Source organism: Quercus robur, chromosome 1, assembly GCF_932294415.1.
Source record: "Quercus robur chromosome 1, dhQueRobu3.1, whole genome shotgun sequence".
NCBI classification, from domain to species: domain Eukaryota; kingdom Viridiplantae; phylum Streptophyta; class Magnoliopsida; order Fagales; family Fagaceae; genus Quercus; species Quercus robur.
The window spans coordinates 21,747,291-21,772,373 of record NC_065534.1 but is presented as its reverse complement, the minus strand read 5'-3'; the positions used below and the strand labels follow the sequence as shown (position 1 = coordinate 21,772,373).

At 40.8% G+C, this 25,083-nt stretch overlaps 2 protein-coding genes across 2 annotated transcripts; both read left to right on the top strand.

Annotated features, from left to right (window-relative positions):
- Positions 1-479: 479 nt before the first annotated feature.
- Positions 480-25,063, top strand: LOC126725404 (uncharacterized). The gene is made up of 14 exons (XM_050430120.1): positions 480-878; positions 1,046-1,086; positions 1,545-1,637; positions 1,718-1,792; positions 3,299-3,348; positions 4,566-4,655; positions 4,807-4,863; positions 9,068-9,137; positions 10,014-10,115; positions 10,185-10,237; positions 23,427-23,577; positions 23,694-23,778; positions 24,091-24,219; positions 24,610-25,063. The coding sequence occupies exons 1-14, from the start codon at positions 575-577 to the stop codon at positions 24,789-24,791; spliced, it is 1,482 nt and encodes a 493-aa protein (XP_050286077.1). The 5' UTR covers positions 480-574; the 3' UTR covers positions 24,792-25,063.
- LOC126725413 (uncharacterized) lies at positions 14,477-15,759 on the top strand. The gene is made up of 2 exons (XM_050430131.1): positions 14,477-14,945; positions 15,027-15,759. Exons 1-2 carry the CDS (start codon positions 14,544-14,546, stop codon positions 15,570-15,572), a joined length of 948 nt encoding a protein of 315 aa, XP_050286088.1. The 5' UTR covers positions 14,477-14,543; the 3' UTR covers positions 15,573-15,759.
- Positions 25,064-25,083: the final 20 nt, after the last annotated feature.

Genomic DNA, 25,083 nt, shown 5'->3' with positions numbered 1-25,083 from the left:
AGCATATTGTGGGTGTTGGTTGCAGTAAGCAGCAATGATGTATTTTTACCCAACTTTACATGACCTAATATAGGTGAATTTTGGGCTAAAATGTGATTATATTTCTGTTATATAAGTATTGATGTGATTGCTCTAATGTGCGGTGATATTATACATTGTGTGTATATGAAACACAAAATTATGAAATTGTGTTTTCACCATTTCACAATTATAACTGAAATTAAACATGACTTCACAAGTAGTATAACTCTGTGTAATTAGTTATGTATAATAAACAGAGAAATATTATATCCACAATATTTTCACAATACTTTCACAACAAATCAGAGGTGGTAAGTTGTTATTATTTCTAATTTAAGCTTATTTAATAAATGACATATGACTCGTGCGCTTACATAACACAACTGTTTTGTTTCAACTAATATATCACTGTTAATTATTGTGGTCCACATTATCTTTGTGGAAACAAGGAAACCATACTTCTATCTCAAATCTCAAACAGAGAATAGTTGTTCTGTTTATTCAGTTTCTTAAAAACCAGAGAAAGGTCCTGACAGAGTGAGAGACACGTAAAATGGCAGTGTATTGTGCTTCTGCTAGTAGTATCAAGTTTCCAAACTTTCTTCTGCCAAGAAAACAATGGTTGCAGCTGCACACTCACCAACACCGCTATAATCATTATTCCTCTCAACTTCAATTCCAATTGTCTGGCACTGGCACTGGCAGGTCAAGAACAACACATCACAATCACAAATGCTTCTCCCTGAAGCAGAAGCAAACCGAGTCCGAGTCCACCACCCAACAAGAAGAGAATGAAGAATTTAAGTTTGAGCGCCTCTTCTCCAACCTCAACCAAGCTACATTGAAGAGAGAAGCTGGTTTCTTTTCTATTAATGTTACAAAATTTCAATGCACACCACTATTATATTGTTATTATTATTATTCCTCTCTGCTTTTGTTTTGTTACACTCACATTTTCTCTTGCTTGTTGAGTTTAAGTTCACTCATTTTTATTTTATTTATTTATTTTTCCTTGTATTTCCAGGAAGTCTAACTAGTGCAATTTTCCTGGTTGCGGGTACCACGGTAAGCACCTTTTTAACCACAAAAGTTATATATATATATATATATATTGCACTTAAACTAGGTTAGATTTTCATAGGCAGAGTATAACGAGCCTAAGGATATATGACACATCAACATTTGGTATGGTGTAACTTGTAAGAATAAAATTGGATCAACAATTTGCTACTTCTGAACTGAAGGGATGAAATCAGAAAACTAGATAAACTTTTAAGGACTAAATGTACTTATTGCTCTCAAAGATTATAGCCTGTAGATTGGTTCTTTGAAATAAGCTTTCAAATAAAGCCTACAGAATTTAAATCAAACTCTCTCTTTAATTTAATTATTCTTTTCATGATTTTTTTCTTAACACTTATACTTTTTAATCATTGTTTTAGCTTGATTTCTACTAATTCAAACAACATATTGGTTTAATTTGACCATAATTATCTTCAATGCTATTAATTAACACATATTAGGTGGGTGCGGGAATCCTTGCAATCCCTGCTGTGACACAAGAATCTGGATTTCTAGCCTCTGCAGTTACATGCATCCTTTGTTGGGCTTTTATGGTAATTCTCTTAGGATTTGTGTGTGTGTGTGTTAGAACGCATGAAATAGGGAAGTTTGTGAGAAATTTAAGTCATTCCAGGTTGTGACGGGGCTGCTCGTTGCTGAAGTAAATGTCAACACTATGCGTGAGCTGGGTTCTGGTGGTGTATCATTAGTAAGTTATATTTCTATTTAACATAACTTGCAATCAGTTCCCATACTTTTATATTTATATGTTCCCCTTCCTAAATGGGGAAAAAAATAAAAAATAAAATGATGCATGCATACACATAAATTTAGTGACTTGTAGCTAACCTGTGCATCTCTATTCCTATCTGATGAGGATAAGTTCTTATGAATGGATTATGTGTAAAAATAGTGTTATGTGATACACATTACGTGAGTTGTAACTTTCAAAACTGGATACTGTATTGAGACTGCATGTGATGGTTTATTTGTTCAAAAGACGGATTGGAGTTCATGCCTTTGAATGTGAAAGAATTCATCTCCTTACTATTTAAGCACATTAAGTTCACTAAATTTGATATTGGAAAATTTTCATTTTACAGCTCCCATGAAATTCTGGTAGTCTTACTGCATGGATTTCTTAGTTTGTATAACTTAATTCAGTGTGGAATATCAACCTATCATTTATATTCTTTGTTTCCTTCTAGCATTTCTTGCAGAATGGTTGTGAATGATTAATTTGCAAATATGATGTGTGCAACATGATTACAAGACTAAAATATTATTTTTGACAAAATTGTGGTGTATACTTATTTGGGCATGTAACAAAAAAAAGTCATTTTCAAAAAATAAAAAAAAGGAAGGTTATGTGTATTTCATGTATAAGAATAGGTGAACATGTGATTGTGCCTGGTCGGCATAGCTGACTCAGGTCACCATCTACTCCGTATGCAAGTTTTGGTTTTTGGAGCTGTTGGTCAATGTTAGATGGTCTGGGGCTTGTTTGCTTTCTTCTGCATCATGCAACAGTCACACTATGTGGTCAGATGGAAAGCAAGGTTATATGTTTAGGATTGATTTGTCACCTTGTGATGAGTCAACTAATTCAGGAGTGAAAACCCATATCATATAGTGTGATTGAAAATGCCATTGCAATTGAGTTTCATTTATGCAAGTCATAGTGCTAATAAGTTGCAATACTAGAAGGAGAATAAAGCGTTATATGTCTTCTCTAAAAAGTCTTAATAGTTGGGGTTAGACTTGCCGAAAAAATTACTGGTAATTTTTCCAACTTCTTTCTGTACTATCTTTGTAGTGCGAGTTGGGTTGCTTTTAACAAATGCTGTCTAATGGTTTCTCCTGATATATAATTTTTTTTTCTTTAAATGGGGAGTATAGGCTTCTGGCAATGTGTGCAGTGTGCACCTGCCCTTCTTTTTATTGTCTTGTATTCCAGTTCCAGATAGCTGGCAGAAGTTTTAACCGTAATTTTTTTATAAATAATAAAGTTTTGACTGTATTTTCTCTTTATGAAATATTATGTGTTCAATATATGATGGTGTAGGTTTGAAATTCTAATTATATATATATATATACACACACACACAAATACATACATACATTGCAGTTTTGGTTTGTCCATTGCCATGAACAAATTATCAGTGTATCAATTTAAAAAGCCAATGTAGTTTATTCACCCTGTGAGCAATTTCAGGTATCAATGGCCATGAGAACTCTGGGGACAGCAGGAGTTCAAATTGCTTGGTAGGCTTATATACGTCCTTTAAAATTTTAATTCATGTGTGAGTGTGTGCATGTGCGTGTGGCTAATTTTTGTAAGCCAATGTGCAAAAAACTGAGACAAAAGACAGGAATTTAAAAGCCATGTAATTTTGTTGATCAGTTACTCTTATTCTAGCTTTGTATCAGTGATTTTTTAAAGTTTTACATGTTCTTTATATTATTATCTTCATGAAATCTTGCTACGATTATACTATTGATTTTGCTTTTCCACAAAAGCTTGATCATGCAAAATAGGCTTCAGGTTGACAAGAAAATTTTGAGATACTGATCAAGTTTCCAAAAAAAATGGTGCATTTCCGGGATAATAAATTAGCAACTGCAAACTAGTCAACATTTAACAACTTTTAGATAATTTATAAATTTTACAATTTCTGTTGGAATGTATACCTGCATGGGACATCCATGGAAATCTGGAGAAACTTAACAAATAATGATATTATGACACCACCAACAGCATCAAGCTCCTGATGGTTATGGATTCCCTTTTTTTTTTTTCATAAGTTTCTGGATGAAGAGGATCTACCTCAAGTATGCAGTGGTACACTAGATGAGACCTGTAGTCTTTTAGATGGTTTTAGACAAATTCACTTCTTAATAGTGACACAAGTCTAAAATAGTCCAAGAATTATATTGCGGTGATTGCAGACTTATGGATGTTTCACTGATATCATGTCACCTATTTCCAATAAAAAGGTTTTACAGGGAGCCAATTCATCAGATTTTGTCAATTTCATTAACATTAGATCTTTGATTAAATGTGATTGCCACAGTTGAAAATATTAATATTTAGGGACTTCATTGTTTAAAATAGAAATGTAAGATCTAAATTGGATTGAAACTTACCCCAAACTATAGGTGGCAAAATGTACGTAAGCCATTATAATTAATGTCAAACCTATTTGAGCCATGTTACTATGTCCTTAAAATGCTGAAACGATCTTAATTAATGGTCTTTAAAATTTCATTTTCTTCAGTTAATTGTTAATAGCAGAGAATGGACAAAGTCAATCAACATTAGCAAGAAATATATATTATTTAAGCAGCTCCCTTTTCTCCTTAAGGCGTTTATTTAATTTAAGTGGCTCTTTTTTTCCTTGTGGCCTTTTATTTCTCTAAAGATGAATCAATTCATGTGCATTATTTCATCAAAATTTATGGTCATTCTTGTTGTCTTGCAGTTGGTCTTACATCTTTATACATTATGCCCTTCTTGTGGCCTATGTGGCTCGTTCCTCAGATATTTTGACAAACTTTCTTGGCATTCCATTGTACGAATAAACTATATTTCTGCTTTCCTAAAGGTTGTGTTTGTTTTTGTGCTTTCCAAATCTGTGGTTCTCTGAGTGACAGTTTTATGTATTATTGTTCAAGTAAATTTTGTATGTTATTTAGGTATTGATGGCAGCATTATGGTTGCAGATGGGAAAGTGCAACTTTGTTTTCATTGATTTTTGGATGCATATGCTACTTCGGAAGGTTAGTTTTGCTTTCTTCCCATTCTCTTAGTCTATCAATTTCTTTTGTAAGTTGAGATATTTACCTAAGAACTAATTCAAATCAGACTTGGTTTATTATTGAACTGACGCAAATTAAATTTTAGATTTCAAAGAAAGAGTGAGATTTGAGTTTAGAGAAAAGTAGCAGGCCCAGAGAAAGAGAAAATCAGATCTCTGTTCTGTATTAGAAGTAAAATTCTTATTACAAATAAAAACTGATTACAAAATGGCTAGGACTTGTATATTTATACACTCATATAACCAGTAATTTGGTTATGCAACCCTCATACCCTGGTTGCTTAACCAAGTTATAGCCTCTTAACAGTTAACGACCATCTATCAAACAACTAATGGACAGCATGCAGCTAACAACAGCTAATAATTAACAACAACAATTAGACAACTTGGCAAGACAGAAGGTTTTAGATTTGTGAATTGTCCATACTTCTATATTAGAAATTACCCACTATAGAAGAAACTTGTCCACAAATTTGGACAGTGTCAGAGAAATCTTCCTCAGCTGCACAGTAAGGTAGTAAGTGCTTCACATTGAAGATATTTGAAATGTTGAAGTGGAGTGAAAGCTGCACTTGGTAGTTGGTAAGCATTGTCATTGACTCTGCTCAAGACCTTGCAATGACCTACTTTTCTAAGATCTAGCAGATTGTCTTTATTGACTAAAAAGTAAAAACCACCTACACGAGGTCTCCTTCCTTGAAGAGACGCTTCTTTCAATGAACATCAGCTGCTGATTTGTACTATGCATTGGACACTTCAATCTTGGATTTCACTTGGGCGAAAACACTCTTCATAAAATATGCCATGTCTATAGCCTTGTTGTTTGTCTTCTTAGGAAGTAACAAATGAGCCAAATCTGTGACACTTGTAGGCTTGGAACCATATACCTCCTCAAAAGGAGAGGTATTGATAGTTCGGTTGAGAGAAGAGTTATAGGCAAACTCAGCCAAGTGAAGAATACTTTCCAAGCTTCTAGGATTCTCACCAATTAAACATCTCAGCAGCTTGCCAAGGCTTCTATTGATCACTTCAGTTTGACCATTGGTTTGGGGATGAATTCAATTGTCCCACTTTCCTCTATAAAGTTCTCCAAGAGTATGTAAGGAACTTGGCATCTCTATTGGACACAACAAAAGTAGGAATTCCATGCAACTTTTAGATCTCTTTAAAGAAGAGATTTGCAATTTTTGAGGCATCCATGGTCTTCTGACAAGAAACAAAATGAGCCATCTTGGAGAAACGATCAACTGCCACCATGATTATGTCATTCTTCCTTTGAGTAGGTGGAAGACCAAGCACAAAATCCACATTGATGCATGTCCAAGGCCTGGTTGGTATGAGTAGAGGCAGATATAATCCAGCATTAGTAGCTGTTCCCTTCCCGTTTTGACACACATGGCACCTTTGAACATGCCTTTCCACATCCCTGGTCATTCACGGCTAAAAGTAGTCACTTTGGAGTAGATCTAGGGTCTTATCTCTACCAAAATGACCCAAATTATGTTGTTCCACAAGTAACTTCTCTTTTAAAGAGCATTTAGGAACACACAACTTCAATCCTTTGAAATCAATCCATTTAACATGAATACTGGATAGACAGCCCATTATCCAAATTGTAAAGACTGGACAATCCTTTCAAAAAAGGATCTTCAAGATAGTGATCTTTGACCTCCCCAAAACCAGTTACCTAAGCTTTCATGGTAATAGATTGGCTCTTTGATTCAACTCATCAGCCACTTTATGAAAAGCTTTTGACGTATGCTAAGTGTTAGGAAGCCACATTTGGGTATAGAATGCATTTAGTTAGTTAGTTAGTTACAATTCCAAGCATGTTAATCACATTTAACACATGTTGGAATTGTCAATGCACATAGGGAATAATAGGACCATTATGATAAGGCCATATGGGCCAATATAAAAGTTTTATGATTCTATAAATACCTACTTGTAATCACATTTCCATCATTGAAGAATAAATTAATTTCTTAGTGTATTAGTGCATCTCTATCTCTCTTAATCTCTCTCTTTCTCTATGGAGGGTGACTACCCCAAATTAAGTCAATTTCCCTACAATTTTCATTAGTTCCCCTACAATTCCTATTTATCCCCATTAGGAACCACTGGATTCCTAACAAGTGGTATCAGAGCTGTCGATCTTGAGATGAGCAATTGTGACCAAAGAAAACATTGGAAAGAGATATAGCAAATGGTGAACAAAGTTTCAGAAGATGTCAAGGATATTTTAGAGAAGGTCAAGGCATTGGCTGAATCTAAAAAATGCCATTAAAGAAAAGCTCTCAAGATTGCAAGAGGATCTTGAGAACATGATGGTAGAGGAGTTGCAGCTTCTTGAAGGTACAAGCGACAAGTTTCCAGTTATTGAATCAACAAAAACTGCCTCGGATATTGAAGGTGCAATTGAAATTGAAATTGATCACTCGTTAAGCCAAGAGCATGAGGTGGGGCTTTTGAACCATAAGGCTTTGCAGTTTCTTGATGCAGAGCAAACAAAGCTTGAAGCCGTGTCAGATTTATGCAATGGGCAATTCTTTATCTCTTCCAAAGTATCCATCAAATCTGATGCTTGATTTTCAACAACTAAAATTGATATGAGATCATCAAATAATGTGATGCCAAAACACGAAGTGTGGGTTCCATCATCAATTCTTGGAAGTAATATGAGATCATCAACTTTCTTTATTGCTCCAAAGCCAAACCTATCAAGCCTATCAAGTTCTGTAGCCTATCATGTCTATCAAGATTTGTATATAATTCCATTCAACTATGATTTGGAGTGTAATGGAAATGAGGCTGTCCAACACAAATCAAGGAAGGCACATTCCCTTGATCAAGTTGTTTTGGGACCAATTTGGAGTGCAACAAGATTCGATATGATTGATGCAATTGCTTCTTGTGATGCTTGGGCTAATGATCGAAGAGCAAAGGTTGAAAGAAGTTTTGCCGTCAATATAATCAAATGCTTGGAAGTATTTGATGTATTCAGCAGTCAAGATGCTTTGGCGTATTGGGTTAGTGGTCGATTTCCTCTCATGAAGGTGTCATTACAAGCAACACCTTGTGGACAAGGTGTTTTGAAGGGGAGGGAAATGATAGGAACCCCTATATAGATAATAATTGTTGTAATGTTGCATTTAGTTAATTAGTTGGTTAGTTAGTTACAATTCCAAGCATGTTAATCACATTTAACACGTTGGAATTATTAATGCACATGGGGAATAATAGGACCATTAGGATAAGGCCATGTGGGCCAATAGAATAGTTTTATGGTTCTATAAATACCTACTTGTAATCACATTTCCATCATTGAAGAGTAAATCAATTTCTTAGTGTATTAGTGCATCTCTATTTCTCTTAATTTCTCTCTTTCTCTATGGAGGATGACTACCTCGAATTAAGTCAATTTTCCTATAATTTCCATCAATTCCCATACAATTCCTATCCATCCCCATTAGGAACCACGGGATTCCTAACACTATGGCTCATACATCATGTTGAGCTGATATGGCTCTTTGACTATGTATTTTGACAGCTAGGAAGTGATCCATATTGCTTCGAATCCAACGTTTCATGAGCGGCCTAAGAATATAGAAGTGGATTGTCATCTTGTTTGAAAAAATGTGGAAGAGTTATTGCTACCCATATGTTTCTACAGGAGTCAAATTGCAGATTTGTTTACTAAACCCTTGTACAAGACTAGAATGGATTTACTATGTACAAGCTAGGATTATATGATATTTATGTCCCAGCTTCAGGTTTTTCTGAGGAGGTTTACATACTAAGGGTAAAGGGTAAACGTGTAATAATGAACTAAGTTTATTAGTATAACTTCTAAGCATATGTGTTAGGCTAAATTAAAATTCCCTAAACGCTTTTCCTATACACAACACTACCTTTCATCCATGCTAAAATTTTTATTATGTATATAAATCATTCAGTCCAACAGAAACATTCCTTTAGTTGGTGATGTAGAGCAGTAACTCCAATGGTAGACTGATATAGTATCTTTTAAGATTTTAAAACCTCATCATTAAACTACCAATAAATTGAACCTATTAACTAGAGCTCCTGTAAGGAAATTTAAATCTCTTTTTAACATTCTTATCTTTGGGGCTTGAAATTGACTGTTAGCAAATCTTCAATTGTAGCCAGCGCTTTGTTGGTGCCATTAATGGAGTTCTTGTATCTGGAATCATCATTTCTTTTGCAGCTCTTGTGGTAATTCTCTCTTTATAATATGCTTTTATAGGATACTGCACCCTTTTTGTGATGTAGGAGTTTTTACAAAGAAGACAATTCCAAAATCGTGCTTTATCTAATTATATCTTAATTTGGGCAGTTCAAGATTAACAGTTATTCATTAAGAATTTGAAACAGGGCAATATTATGAATTCTTAGAATAATTCCCTCTTCTGATGACTTGGAATTTTTCCTAAGTAGTTTCATTTGAATTTATTTATTAGATCCTTGACGAAATATGATAGGCTCATTCAAATTCCATAGGACAACCAAAAGGGCAAATCAATTTAAAAAATAAAAATAAAAATGACTTGATCCAGTGAATTAGAGGATGTTGAAGATGATTTAGACGTCCATTCTCATCTATCTATCAGCATATATGCATGCATGAACTTCAGGACCAAAAATATAGGGGTTTCTGCATGGGTGCAAGACTGATGAAATTATATTGTTATTGCAAAATTTGCAGGATTATTTTAAATTTTACAATTTTAAACTCTAGTAATTGCATTAGTGAAAACTAAAACTTCTATCAATTTGGCTTGTGTTGTAAGGAATTAGCTTAAGGTAGTACATATCGCTATCAAAATTAGCCAACCCACTCTGCCCCCCCCCCCCCCTCCCCTCTTTTTCTCTACAGAAAAAGGGGAATAGAAACAAAATAATAAAATATTAAAGTTAGAATAAGGGACATAAAAAAATCTCTTTTGCGTAGTTGCTCGCATCCGTTTGCTTGTTTGTTCTTCTGTGTATCTATCATAGTTTCTATGCATAGATACACATTAATGATGTATTTTGGTGGTGAGTTTACTTTTGTGCATATTTCACTAAGCAGGAAATAAATTTTTTTGTCAGGCTGTTGCAAGTGGAGACCTGCAGTGGGATGCACTTCTGAAAGCCAACTTTAAAGCGGTTCCTATGAGCATACCCATAATTGCACTTTCATTTGTTTACCAGGTAACATCACCCAACCTACAGTAATTCAACACTGAAGCAGTTTTGGCGTTTCATATCTATTTTTTTCAGAATGTAGTACCTGTTATTTGTGCGGATCTTGAAGGAAACCTGTCAAAAGTAAGGTGATAAATCTTATCATCACCGTTTTGCTTGATATTAAATTTAACATAGTCTGATGTCATACATTCTAAATAAAGAGTTTATTATAATTGTAACACGACAATACAGCACACATTTTCTTGGTACCAATTTGAACAATTGTAGATTTGGTTTGTTCTGATGATGTATCTAAAATATTAACATGTTAGCTCAGAAATCCTCCTCATCATTATATTTCATGGAATTATATTAAAAATCATTGTAAGACAGCAATGATGGAGATATCACCGTTAGTAAATCATCGAATAACGTACAAGTGAGATTGTATACCTTAACAAAAAGGACAACTTTGTCATATAAACTTAGTAAGGTTACTCATTAATTTTAATTTAAAAGAATTTCTGATGCGGGAGATGCAAGAAAATTATTATTTATATTTGCAAGTCAATTGTATTTTTATGTTTTAGGTCCTAGTAGTTTATTGGGCTATTAGTATTTTAATTTGGGAAGCAAAGTTACTTTTGTAATAAGACAATTAGGGTTTCTTAGCCAATTAGAGCTAGAGTTTAGCAATCCTTTATAAGCAACTTATTGTACTCCTTGAGAGATAGTTGATATTTTGATGAATGAAAACAATGGCCGTTTGGTTTTTCTTTAGTCTGGTGCTGACTCTAGGTCCACCCTAGGTGTTGACTCCTAGTGGTTTCCTCGCTTGATGCTGACTCCTAGCAAGGCCTAGGTGCTGACTCCTAGGTCATATCCTTTTATTTTTTTGTTGTTTCAGTTTTGCTCTGGTTGTCTTGTGTCAATTTCTCATGACTAGTATATTTTCTTCAATATTCTTATAAACTTAGTAAGGTTACTCGTCAATTTTAATTTAAAAGAATTTCTCATGACTAGTACATTTTCTTCAATATTCTTCTATGCCACTGATTACAATAATGGATCACTGTAGTCCCAATGTCCATGTCTTTTCTGTACTATTCTTGGATTGAAGAATGAATTCTTTTTATTATTATTATCTACACCACATCTCTCTTTTAGTTCAAGAGATGGAGAATTCTCTATTAAACTTAGGAAGTCTAGATTATTTTCAAATTCAGTACTAAATTGAAATATCATAGAGCATAAGCTGCCAGACATCATTCTAAAATGATGAATGTTATAATACATGTATAAGAGCATCCACATTGGTGGAGCTATAATTTTGGCTATTTGGCTCCACCAAAAGCTATTTTATCTTTTCATTTTACAAAATACCCAATATCAGTGATTTTATTTTAGCTTTATCATAAAGCAATTTAGCTTTTTAGCACCACCATGGTAGATGCTCTAACAGGGAAGAGGCTTACAAACTTCAGCATATTAAGTGGTTTGTTTTAAATCAGGATATGTCAGAGAAGAGAAGAAATAATTTCAAATTTTACTAATCCTATCATAAATGAACTTGAAACTATGATTTGTACGGCACTTAGTTATAGATAATTGGACATGGAAGCACTTGAGGACGGGCCTCATTTCAACCTTTGTCTGACAATTTTTTTAGTGGACAGAAGTTTGAGGGTCTAATTCATTCTTGTCAAGAAATGTGTGCATAACTGTTTTCCTGTTCATGAATCTTCTGCATGCAAAGAAACACTCTAAGCAGGGATAAATATATGGCTAATATAATGAATTCACAAATGCATGCATACCTGTGTCCCTGTGTCTAGGTTTTCGGAAGTCACTTTGTTTGTATCAAAACACAATGTTCTTGTTGGCATCCTCAAGTAAGAGGCTAAGCTTGTCTTATCAACAGTTCATGAATGCTAAACAGAAACCTGCAAGCTAAACAGAAACCTGCAAATGTAGATATCCATATGTTAGTGGGTATTTGTGTCAAGTTTTAACTTCAAAATGTAGATTTCTGGACCAGCATTTCCTAAGAAGAATGAAACATTTATTTTATGCGCAAATGCTATAGCTTGTCTCTTTTTTCTTCCTTTTTTTTTTAATTTATTTTTTTTATTTAACAATTATTCAAAATTGATGATACCGAAAACAATACCACCAATGAGTCACACGTTCCTCGTACGATTACTAATGGCACCTGCACAATGAAAAAGAATAACCTAGCGGGGAGTACCGGTGTGGTACCGGCCAAGTACCCTCCGAAGGTCAAATTAGAATTATTCTCACTGCTCTAGAGTGCTAGAGAGGGTAAATTACGCGTACCTCGGTTTGTGAGGGTGCTTGGGTTTTTATAGTAGAGAGGGCTGACCCTCTTTTCCTTGGAGTAGAAGTCTTTTCCTTGTAGGAGTCTCCTTGGGCGTATTTTACGGGATTCTTTCCATATAGGAGTCTTTAGGTTCCATGAAACGTGGGGAGCAAGTTATTTACTTATACGTGCAAGATGGAAACTTCATAGACTGACACCGTCAGTTTATGTTATCCCGTCAGTCTATGCTCACTCCGTAAGCTTCAGGAAGTTCGGCCCTATGTGGAGTTCTTCTGCCTTACATCACCGTCAGCCTAGAAGGTATGCTGACGGCAAGACCATCTCGTCATCCTTGTTAAGTCGGCATCTTCACTTACCAGGTCTGCACCGTCGCCTTTGTCAGGTACGTGCCGTCACCCTTGTCAGGCACGTGCCGTCACCCTTGCCAGTGTTTTTATCCTCATCATTTGCCCCCTACTCCATATCTCCGTCACCCTCTGCACTGACGGGTTATGGAGTTTGTTTTCAAAAGAGGCAGAAACATCGCGTAGATCTGAGCATTTAATGCCCTGGACAGGTGGCTCGTTCCCATTGGCCTCACTCCTGACGAGATGTCGCTTCGTCTTCCGCGCCATTTTTTCCATGTATATAAACAGCGTTTTCAGTCATTTTTCACTATTTCAACCCTGCTGAATTTGTGGAGAGACAGACCGTCGCTCATCTTTCGTCAGCTTCACCACCGTCACTTTACCGTTGCTGTCTCTAGAGCCATCCAGAAGGCTTCCATACCGGTGAGTTTTCATCCTCTCTCCTTCTTTTTCTTTTTATTTTCTGGCTCATAAGTGAGGCCGTCATCCTAGGTACTTAGTTTGAACCCGTCACTTGTAGGTAGTCAGATGTCGAGTGACGCGTCTTGTGACGAGTCGTCAGTCCGCGAGGGAGCGGGCTACGACGAGGCCTTTGGTTCTGGAAATGAGTCAGAGTTCTCCCTCCCGTCAGAGAGAGAGTCGTCAGCCCAATCTCCTGACAGTGAAGAGAGTTTTGCTGAGGGAGAGGGGGATGAGAGAAGAGGGGATGAAAATGATGGGGTTGGATTGGATGTTGACGGGGATGGCATAAATGTTGACGGGGATGGCATAAATGTTGACGGGGATGATAGTGACGGGGCTGAGAGATCCAGTGAAGGGAGTTCGGAGGGTTCCGGAGATAACCGTCCCTTCATTCTTCCTGAGGATTGGGCCGTCAACAAATTTTTGCCCGGGATGAGTGGTAAGGTCTTTAGGGAGTTACGGGTTCGCTATCAGATCCCAGACCACATTCCCATCCGTCTCCCTAGAGAGGGTGAGAGGTGTTACTCCGGGCGGACAGCTGACGTCGGTATGTATGACGCCATGTTTGCTGCGGGCCTGAGGTTACCGTTGACGGCTCTGCACCGTCAGCTAGCTGATTTCCTAGGAATATCCGTCACCCAGATTGCCCCAAACGCCTGGAGGACCTTTATAGGAGCTGAAATCCTGTGGGGCAGCTTTAGTGGAGGGCACCGTCAGCTTACACTTGGAGAATTTTTTTATTGTTATAGGCCTCATCACATTGCCTCGTCTAAGGGGACTTATCATTTTAATGCCCGAGAGAAAGGGCTACGGTTAGTGTCAGATATGCCTGACTCAAATAGGAACTGGAAGAGTAGGTATTTTTTCGTTGAAGGGACAGACTGGGTGTGCCGTCAAGAGGAGTGGGTGACGATGCCCAGTGGTTACTTTGACAATACCTGGGCCTTTGTCAAGGATTCAGGTTAATCCCGTCACCCACGAGGCTCGTGCGTTTTTTGAAGTGACGGTGCTAACACTTGTTATTATTATTATTATTTTTTTTTTTCAGCTTATACCCGTCCGCATATAACTGACGAGCAGGAGGAGTTCATCCATCGGGTTCTAGAAATTCCTTTGGAGGACCGTAAGTGCAGGGATTTGATTACCCTTGACACCCTCCATCTATACTGTGGGGGCCCAACTCCGTCAGCGGAAGCTCGCAGGTTGGAGGAGTTTGCGCGACGTCGTAAGTAGACTTTTATTTTTCCGTCAGTTTCATTATTTCCGTCACTTTTCCTAAAGTGTTTTCTTTGTGTTGTAGAGATGGATTCTGCGAAGCAAAGGATACGGGCTGCCGCAGCTCGTCAGAAGGAGGAGAGGAAGGCCAAGGAAGCAGGGGGGGAAGCCTCGTCAACCCCCACGGCCGTCGCCAAAGTGGCGAAGAGGAAACCTGACGGGAGTGACGGCCGACCCTCAAAAAAGCCTGCCGTTACTCCGTCAGTCGAACCATTGAAGGAAAAGTCCCCTCCGACGTCTGGCCATGGTGCGGGAAAGGGGGTGATGACTTCCGCTGGTCCCGTCACTGAGGGTCCGTGCCGTCTCCTAACCCACAAAGAATATGCCGTCGGGGAGGTTGAGTCCCTGATAAAACCAACGGACATGGAGCCCTGTGATCAAGTAGGGACGGAGGATTTAGGGGCGTCGGCCCTCTTTGATCTCTCCAGGGTAAGTTTCTCACATTTTTTGGGTTGAACATGCCGTATCTTGTTTTGGCGTACTTTTTATCTGACGGATATGCTCTTTCAGGCCTTGGTTCGTGTCAAAGCCCTCCGTGACCGTTGCGTGGCGAAGGAGGGGGTCGTTAGTCGAGTCCGCAGCCATAACAAGAACTTGCTGAATCAGCAGGCTCAGTATAAGGAAGCCGTCCGTATCCTGAACCAGGAGCTGCAGGATGTTAATACTAAACTGACGGCGGCCAATGGCGAGAACGTCAAGCTCCAAGGAGAGGTGACGGCTCTGGAGGAGAGGCTACAGACGGCGGGGGCTGACGCGATCAGGGACTTCAAAACGTCGCAGGCTTTCATCGACTCATGTGGTCAGTATTATGGCACTGGGTTTGATGATTGCCTTCGTCAGGTTGCGTCGGCCTTCCCGGATCTGGACTTGTCTAGGATTACAATGGACGATGGAGACGACGTCTCTCTTCAGCCCGAACCCACACCGGAACATGACGGCAGCGTCGTCCTGGCTCAGCCTGCCGCTAATCCTACAGCTTCCGATTCTCCTGCTGTTATAGTGGACGTTGAAGACCGTCTTGCTGACGGCAATCCTGCTGACGTTCCTGCTGCCTAATTATGGCTTTGTAGTTTGCTTCTTTTTTCTTTTTTTCATCTCTTCTGGAAAACAGTTGTAATTTTTAGACAGTTTTAGTTTTAAACAGTTTTAAACAATTGTAGTTTTAAACAATTGTAATGTTTAAGTGCCTTTGACGTTTATGCATAGTTGCACGTATTTCATTTCCGTCGCTTTTATCTCTCTCAGACAAACGTTGGAAATTCCCGTCCGTTTTTAATACGTCGGCTTTTTAAACTGTTTGAATATCCCGTTAGCTGTACGACCGTTGGTTTACAAGTTGTCTTTTGACATCTTTGTTGGTCCGTCAGTTTTGAGGACCTTGCCTCTAAGATGGTTATTCCACCTTATTGGACCGTCAGCCCTTAGGCTGTTAGTTTTTTTTTGGGCCGTCACCTTCTTGGCTTTGGCCCTGATATCATTTGACATCGTTTTAGCCCGTCAGCTTTTTAGGTGTTGATGTCTTTTGACATCTTTTTCGATCCGTCGGCTTTTTAGGTGTTGATGTCTCTTGACATCTTTTTCGATCCGTCGGCTTTTTAGCCTTTTCGGACCACTGTTTTCTTGGCTTTTTTAGCCTTGATGCCTTGACATCTTTCATTAGTTCGTCGGCTTTTTAGGTGTTGATATCTTTTGACATCTTTGTCGATCCGTCGGCTTTTTAGCCTTTTCGGACCACTGTTTTCTTGGCTTTTTTAGCCTTGATGCCTTGACATCTTTCATTAGTCCGTCAACTATTAAGGCCTGGGCCCTGTGATGGCTACTCCATCTTATTGGACCGTCGGCTTTTTCTTTAGTCCGTGTGTAATGGACTTAGTCGTTTTTTGGGCTGCAAACTTAGTGGACCGTCGGAAGGAAAATACACTTCAGCAATTTCTGAATAAAACTCCTCTTATTGCCATGCATAAAAGTAATTAAAACCAAATCCTGCCCCTTGGGCTAAAAAAGTTGTTGCGAAAAAACTAAAATAAACGATAAATCTGAGGAGTTAAACTATAATTTGCTGAAAAAATATAAAAGGGGTTGGTCTTCATGCTGCTGCTCCTATTGGTAGTACTTCCGTAGGTGCTCGGTGTTCCATGGATGTGGTAGTTTCTGTCCCTCCAATGTTTCAAGGTGGTAAGTACCTTTTCTCTGTCACGACAAAACTCGGTAAGGACCTTCCCAATTGGGGCCGAGTTTCCCTTGGGTAGGGTCCCTAGCGGCGCCCATGACCTTTCTAAGAACAAGGTCTCCGACTTGGAAGTCTCTGTGTCGGACCCGAGAGTTGTAGCATTTGGCCATGCGATCCTGGTACCTAGCGAGCCTCTGTTCTGCTGCTGCCCTGATCTCGTCCACTAGGTCAAGCTGCAGTCGTATAGCCTCATCGTTTCTGCCCTCATCGTGGTTGTGTACCCTGTAGCTTGCGAGTCCAACTTCGGCCGGGATGACTGCTTCGCTTCCGTACGTCAGGCGAAACGGTGTCTCTCCTGTGGGTGTTCTTGCCGTCGTCCTGTATGCCCATAGTACACTTGGCAATTCTTCGGGCCATATACCCTTTGCCCCCTCGAGCCGAGTCTTGATGATCTTGAGCAAGGATCGGTTTGTGACTTCGACCTGTCCATTAGCTTGAGGGTGGGCGGGGGAGGAGTAGTGGTTTTTTATTCCCAACTGTGAACAAAAATCCCGGAAATGGTCGTTGTCGAACTGTCTCCCGTTATCCGAGACAACGACTCTAGGAATGCCAAACCTGCATACGATGCATCTCCAGACGAAGCTCCGAACGTTTTTCTCCGTAATCGTGGCTAAAGCTTCAGCTTCCACCCATTTCGTGAAATAGTCGATGCCTACAACCAGGAATTTCAGCTGCCGTATAGCTGTAGGGAATGGTCCCATAATGTCTAATCCCCATTGTGCGAATGGCCATGGGGCTGTCATTGGGGTCAGCTCTTCGGTCGGTTGTCTGATGATATTGCTGAACCGTTGGCATTTGTCGCAGGTCCTGACATAGGCTTCGGCGTCCTTCTGCATGGTGGGCCAATAATACCCTGCTCGTACAAGCTTGTGTACCAATGATCTGGACCCTGAGTGGTTTCCGCAGATTCCTTCATGTACTTCTCTCATGATGTAGTCTGCTTCTTCCGCGCCCAAGCACCTCAGATACGGTCGGGAGAAACCTCTCTTGTATAGGACGTCTTTTATCAGGACGAACCTTGCCGCCTGGACTTTAAGTTTCCTTGCGGCGTCCTTTTCGTCTGGTAAGACCCCGTCTTTTAAGTACGAAACTAACGGTGCTGCCCAGCTGCTGTCGGAACATATTTCCTGCATGTTGCTGAGATCTATTAGCGGGGAAAGCTGTACAAAAGAGAGTACATTACCAGGGATGACCATTTGTTCGGCTGAAGCGGCCTTCGCGAGACGGTCGGCTCTCTGGTTCTCTTCTCTGGGAATCTGGACGACTTTGGCTTCTAGGTCTCCCACCCTTGTCTTTACTTCGTCAAGGTACCTTTTCATCTTTTCGCCCTTGCAATCGTAGTCTCCGTTTATTTGGTTAGTGATGACCTGTGAGTCGCAGTAGATGACTACCCTGGCGGCTCCTGCTGCTTTGGCAAGGTCAAGTCCTGCTATCAGAGCCTCATACTCTGATTCATTGTTGGTGGCAGGGAAGTCGAAACGGACCATACATTCGATGGTGTCTCCCTCGGGCGATAGCAGCACGATGCCGGCCCCTGCGGCTTGTCTGTTGGACGATCCGTCCGTATATATGCTCCATTGAGGGGACTCTGCTGCCCCCTCATCTTCCCCATGGGTGAACTCAGCTATAAAGTTGGCGACGATCTGTCCCTTGATGGCGGTCCGCGGGCGATATTGAATGTCGAATTCGCTTAGTTCTATGGCCCAGAGTGCTAATCGTCCCGCCGTCTCAGGGCTGCTCATCGCCCGTCGTAAGGGCTTGTCCGTTAGGACGTTTATAGTATGAGCTTGGAAGTATGTTCGGAAGAAGGGCAAGCACTTGTCCGTCGCCCTTGACACGAACCTATTCAGTGCCGCTATCTTTCCATTGAGGCTTTGCACCTCCTTCACATTTCTTGGTGGTGCCATATCCATAATGGCCCGGATCTTGTCCGGGTTTGCCTCGATCCCTCTTTGAGACACCATGAATCCCAAGAATTTCCCTGCCGTCACTCCAAAGGCACATTTCCCCGGATTGAGTTTCATGTTGTAAGAGCGAAGGGTGTCGAATGTTTCTTTGAGATCTCCTAGATGATCTTCCTCCCTTCGGCTTTTGACTAGCATGTCGTCTACGTAGACCTGGACATTCCTCCCAATTTGTTGCGCGAACATTTTGTTCATGAGCCTTTGGTATGTTGCGCCCGCGTTCTTCAGGTCGAAGGGCATGACCTTGTAGCAGAATAGGCCTTGGCTGGTCACGAACGACGTTTTCTCCTGGTCGGCCTCGTGCATCCGGATTTGGTTGTATCCTGAGAAAGCGTCCATGAAGCTCAGCAACTGATGTCGGGCCGTAGAGTCTACTAGGACATCGACCCTGGGAAGGGGGTAGCTGTCCTTGGGGCAGGCCTTGTTAAGGTCGGTGAAGTCCACACACATTCGCCATTTTCCGCTCGCTTTCTTCACCATCACTACATTTGCTAACCAGTCGGGATAGTACACTTCCCTGATGAAGTTTGCATCCCGTAGCTTTCTGACTTCTTCTGCTATGGCTCGGTCCCGCTCCGGGGCAAACACCCTCTTTTTTTGTCTGACGGGTAAAAAGGCGGGCGACACATTCAGCTTATGCACCATGATTGAAGGATCTATTCCTGGCATATCTTCATGACCCCATGCGAATACGTCTTGATTTTGCCTAAGGAATGTTATGAGCTCTTGACGGGTCGTGGTGTTAGCGAGTGTTCCAATTCTGGTCGTTCGGCCAGGATCGGAACTGTCAAGGGGTATTTCTTCCAGCTTCTCAACCGGCTCCGTTACCGTCCGGTGCTCTTCTATACTTAAAGTCTGAACCTGATCCTCCATCTCCACCATGGCTATGTAACATTCGCGCGCGGCCATCTGATTCCCGCGCAACTCCCCTACTCCGTAGTCAGTTGGGAACTTAATCATCAGGTGGTAGGTGGAGGTTATCGCCTTCCATGAGTTGAGCGTGGGTCGCCCGAGGATAGCGTTGTAGGCTGAGGAGCAATCAACAACCAAGAATGTCACGTCCCTGGCTATCTGTTGGGGGTAATCACCCACAACTACGGATAAGGTGACTGCGCCCAGTGGGAATACTCGGCTCCCGCCGAAGCCGACAAGCGGGGCATTTGTTGGGATCAGCCGCCCCCTGTCGATCCTCATCTGCTGGAACGCGGTGTAGTATAAGATATCTGCTGAACTGCCGTTGTCGACGAGCACCCGGTGCATATTGTAATCTCCTACACGCAAGCTGACGACGAGTGCGTCGTCATGTGGATGGTGAAGGCGTCGTGCGTCTTCTTCTGAGAATCCGATCACGGGACCTTCTCTTCTTGCTATCTTCGGCACGGCTCCCGTCAGTTGAACATTCTGTATCAGCCGGAGATAGGTCTTACGGGCCTTCTTGGATGACCCGGCAGCGGTTATCCCTCCTACGATCATCCTTATATCCCCAATTGGGGGCCTTGGTCGCTCATTGTCCCGTCGGGGGTGCTGGTCTTGTGCGGGGGGATCCGCCCTCTCCTTGCTAACGAATCTCTGCAGCTTTCCTTGTCTAATAAGGGCTTCAATCTGCTGCTTGAGGTCATAGCAATCTGCTGTGTCGTGGCCGTGGTCGCGGTGGAATCGGCAGTACTTATCTCGTGAACGTTTGTTGGGGTCACTCTTCAGCTTCCCTGGGAACGTCAGCGGTTCCTCGTCCTTGATCTGCATAAGGACTTGATCTATCGGGGCTGTTAGCGGAGTGAAGCTTGTGAACCTTCCCCCCGGGGGCTTAGGGCGTCTTTCGTCCCTTCGGTCCGCGGTTCTTGCCTTCTTTCGGCTTTGGTCCTGCCGACCGTCTTCCTGCCGTTCTCTTTTTCTAGGCCTCTCTTCTCGAGCTAAGAGTGCATCTTCAGCGTTCATATACTTTGTGGCACGATAAAGTACTTCTGACATGGTTTTTGGGTCGTTTTTGTATATGGAAAACAAAAACTTGCCCTTCTTTAAACCATTTGTAAATGCCGCGACAAGTATCTTGTCGTCCGCTTCGTCGATTGAGAGCGCCTCTTTATTGAAACGGGAGATGTAGGCTCTTAGAGTTTCGTCTTCTCGCTGCTTCATACTCATCAAGCAAGCCGTAGACTTCTTGTACCGATGGCCTCCAATAAAGTGTGCGGTAAACTGAGCGCTGAGTTCCTTGAAGGTGCTGATGGAGTTTGGGGTCAGTCGACTGAACCAAATTCTTGCCGCGCCCTTTAGCGTTGTAGGGAAGGCCCTACACATGATGGCGTCCGCTACTCCTTGAAGGTGCATTAGGGTTTTGAAGGTCTCCAGGTGGTCCAGTGGGTCCTTGACCCCGTCATAACTGTCTATCTGCGGCATGCGGAACTTACTTGGCAACGGGTAGGAGTTGACGGTAGTGGTGAACGGCGAGTCCGTTCTGTTGACGAGGTCGTCAAGGTCGCTTGATACCCGTCCCTTGAGAGCATTCATCATAACCTCCATTTGTTCCTTCATGGCTTGCATCTCCGCGAGAACGAGGGGCGGAGTGGTTTCCGCGAGGGAGGGGATGCTCGTGTTCTGTCGTTCAGGTTTGCTCGGGGCGTTGCTGGCCTGGGGTCCTTCCTGGTTTCTCCTGTCAGCGCTGGTTCCTTCTTGCTCTGCTCCTTGGTTGTTGGGAGCTGCATTCTTTTGTCTCAGTTGCTCTTCTAGGTCGTGATTTTGCTTTGTGAGGCGCTCCACGGCGGCGGCGAGCGTCCTCACCTGTCTTTCAAGCGCGGTTGTAGGAGCTTCTTCTTCTTGAATGTCGTTGTTGGTCGCCATTGAGCGAGTGAGTACCATGTAACTCTCTTGTCTTGAAAGCGAGAACGTGCTAAAGCGTTTCCCACAGACGGCGCCAACTGATGATACCGAAAACAATACCACCAATGAGTCACACGTTCCTCGTACGATTACTAATGGCACCTGCACAATGAAAAAGAATAACCTAGCGGGGAGTACCGGTGTGGTACCGGCCAAGTACCCTCCGAAGGTCAAATTAGAATTATTCTCACTGCTCTAGAGTGCTAGAGAGGGTAAATTACGCGTACCTCGGTTTGTGAGGGTGCTTGGGTTTTTATAGTAGAGAGGGCTGACCCTCTTTTCCTTGGAGTAGAAGTCTTTTCCTTGTAGGAGTCTCCTTGGGCGTATTTTACGGGATTCTTTCCATATAGGAGTCTTTAGGTTCCATGAAACGTGGGGAGCAAGTTATTTACTTATACGTGCAAGATGGAAACTTCATAGACTGACACCGTCAGTTTATGTTATCCCGTCAGTCTATGCTCACTCCGTAAGCTTCAGGAAGTTCGGCCCTATGTGGAGTTCTTCTGCCTTACATCACCGTCAGCCTAGAAGGTATGCTGACGGCAAGACCATCTCGTCATCCTTGTTAAGTCGGCATCTTCACTTACCAGGTCTGCACCGTCGCCTTTGTCAGGTACGTGCCGTCACCCTTGTCAGGCACGTGCCGTCACCCTTGCCAGTGTTTTTATCCTCATCAAAAATGATGGGTGATGTAAAATAAAGATCTAATTCCAAATATCTTGCAACATCCTTTAAATAGAAAATACCATCTTTTAGGCTGGTGTAGCCGTGTAGGGAACAAAAATAATTTTTCTCAAGTAAGAAAAAGGTTAGGACTATTGGGCTAAAATGTTGGCTGGAAGCTAAAACACATTGGTATATAGAAAGAGACCAGCATCAGACTAAGATCCCTTGGCATCTCTCCCTATTTTTAAACATCACACAAAGAGAATATGCATTACACATCAAATGCTATCCATCAGTTCTCAAATGTCTTCATTATCTGCTTCAGATATGTCAATGCAAGCCTTTCTGTGTGTGCTTGGTGAGTAAGTATGTTTGAGGACCAGGTCAAGTTGGGGGCTAGTATTACTTGGATTTAGGATTAAATCCACAAAAATTGTCCCACCCTAACACATAAACCCGCAAAGGAATCTCATGCATATATAGCCCACTTGACTGGCTATAGGGTCAACACAAGGAAAGGAAGAGCCCAAATATTCCTGTCTTGAAAACTTCAAATTTGACAGTAATGCTCTAAGTAAGCTTAAATGTATGCTGCCCTCAAACTAGCTTTTTGCTGATCTTGTAATATTTTACCCACTTGTCTGATACATTGTTTGCTTCAAAGGGACAAGATCTTAGGTACTTTTCTTTATTGTCTTGAGCACTGCCATAGTAATAGTGCAGTAGTAAAAGGTCATAGGTCTTGATTTGCAGGGAAAGTGTAACCCAGACCCTTCAACTTGCCATACCCATGTAGACACAAGTTGACAAGGGTAAGCTCCAAAAGTGGAAGATCTGTGCAAAACAGATAAATCCGACAGCCAGATGTGTACCCTCAGGCTGCATCTGAAATTCTGCATCTGAAATTTAGAATGCCCATCAATATATGTACATGTGAAGCGTGTAAGGAACTAACTGGAGTCTCTTCTTTTTTTCTCGACTTCCTCATTTGCTTTTTAACACATGATTTTTATTAGTTAGCCATAATTCGAAGAGGGTGTCATTTATAAATGAGATTTAACTGTATCTCAATTCTTTCCTGTCTGATGAGTTATGCTCTAGATAGTGTTTGTTTTATCTATTTTGAAATGCCTGTTAAAAAAATTGTATGTTTAACATCAACTTGTTATTTTGCAGGACTGCCATAGTTCTAGGCACAGCAATACCGCTTGTTTTATTTCTTGTCTGGAATGCTGTTATTCTGGGAAGCATTACAAATAATGCCATGGGCTCAGGTAATATCATGGACCCATTACAGCAACTGCAATCTACCAATGGAGTTGTTGGAGTAAGTAAAGCATGAAACATTTTTAATTTTCAAGTCAGAATTTAAAATGATGTGCAATTCAAAGTGATGATATCCTTTCCTTTTCTTTTTTCCGGTTTCATTTATATAATCTGCAGCCTATTATTCAAGTGTTCTCACTTCTTGCAATTGCTACATCATATATTGGATTTGTTTTGGGTCTGGCTGACTTTCTTGCAGACTGTAAGTGCCCTTTACGTCCCTTTTGATTAAACTAAGATCATGTCCATTTCTAGATAGCAATGTATTATTGGCATATGGCTTCCGAACTCTCACTCTATGCATCACTGAACCTGTATTCAGTGACAATGAAACCATTGGCATTAGAAGCCACTTCTTGGCTTTGCCATTAATCAAAAAATCATTAGAGGTAGAGTTATCACTGACCGTGTTGGTTTCTATCTATCTATCTATCTATTTGAGTTAAAGATAGAATATAGGATCCATATTTGGTTTCTTAAAGATCTTACTGTTTTTAATTTGGTGAATGTTCAGTGCTGAAACTCCCAACGGGAGAGAGCCGGCCTCTACCATATCTCTTGACTTTGATTCCTCCACTGGCACTATCTTTGCTGGACCCGGAAATATTTTTCAAAGCCTTGGATTTTGCTGGAACATATGGAGGTACTTCTATGCTTTATATTGTTTCTCTTGTTGGCCAGTATAATAAATTTCTACTAATTTAACATAATGTTGAGTAGGAAGATGCTTGTACGAGCTGTGGCTTACACCTTGCAAAATAGCTACAGGATTATTATCCCTTTTAAACTATAGCAATCCTTTTAAAAAGCCATGATATTATGTTTTTGAGTAATTGCTTCTGTATGTTTAGTTGACTCAAATGGTCCAGGGGCCACCCATCCCAATAATTAAGGCAAAAATAATAAAATAATAATAATAAAAAGCCAATAAAAGGGAATTTTCAATTTGGGTTCTAATTTTTTAATTTATGCATTATAAATTTTAATTTTACCTGATATGGCTGGGCTGTTCCCTGTTTCATGTTTTTGTTAGTATTGGTACTGTTTGGAGTTCTCCCTGCAGCAATGTCCTGGTCAGAAAGGTACTCAAATTCATCCCCATCTATGAAACTGCCACAACTGGTTCCAGGAGGAAGGGTAACTCTTTCACTCATCATTGGAGGGGCAGGATGTGTTGTTTTGTCAGAAATACTTGAGAACTTTGGGCACCCCTAGTATCAAGAATGAGAATAATTTTGTTGGATATGATCATTGGAAGCCTTGAAAAGCCTATACTTAGAGTTAGTTATGTCCAACTTGATTATCATTCACTTCTATTTTTTCCAAAAGCAAATGAGAGCCTTGCACCATATTGTTCGGCCTGGTCTACACCCTGTCTTTGTATATTTTGCTACCATAAAGGAAGTCTTTTATAGTGAGTTTATATTTCTGACTTTGACATGGAGAGATTAATATAGCACAGGTAACCAAAGAGCTTCCCCTTTTCATATGATAAAGCTTTTAGATG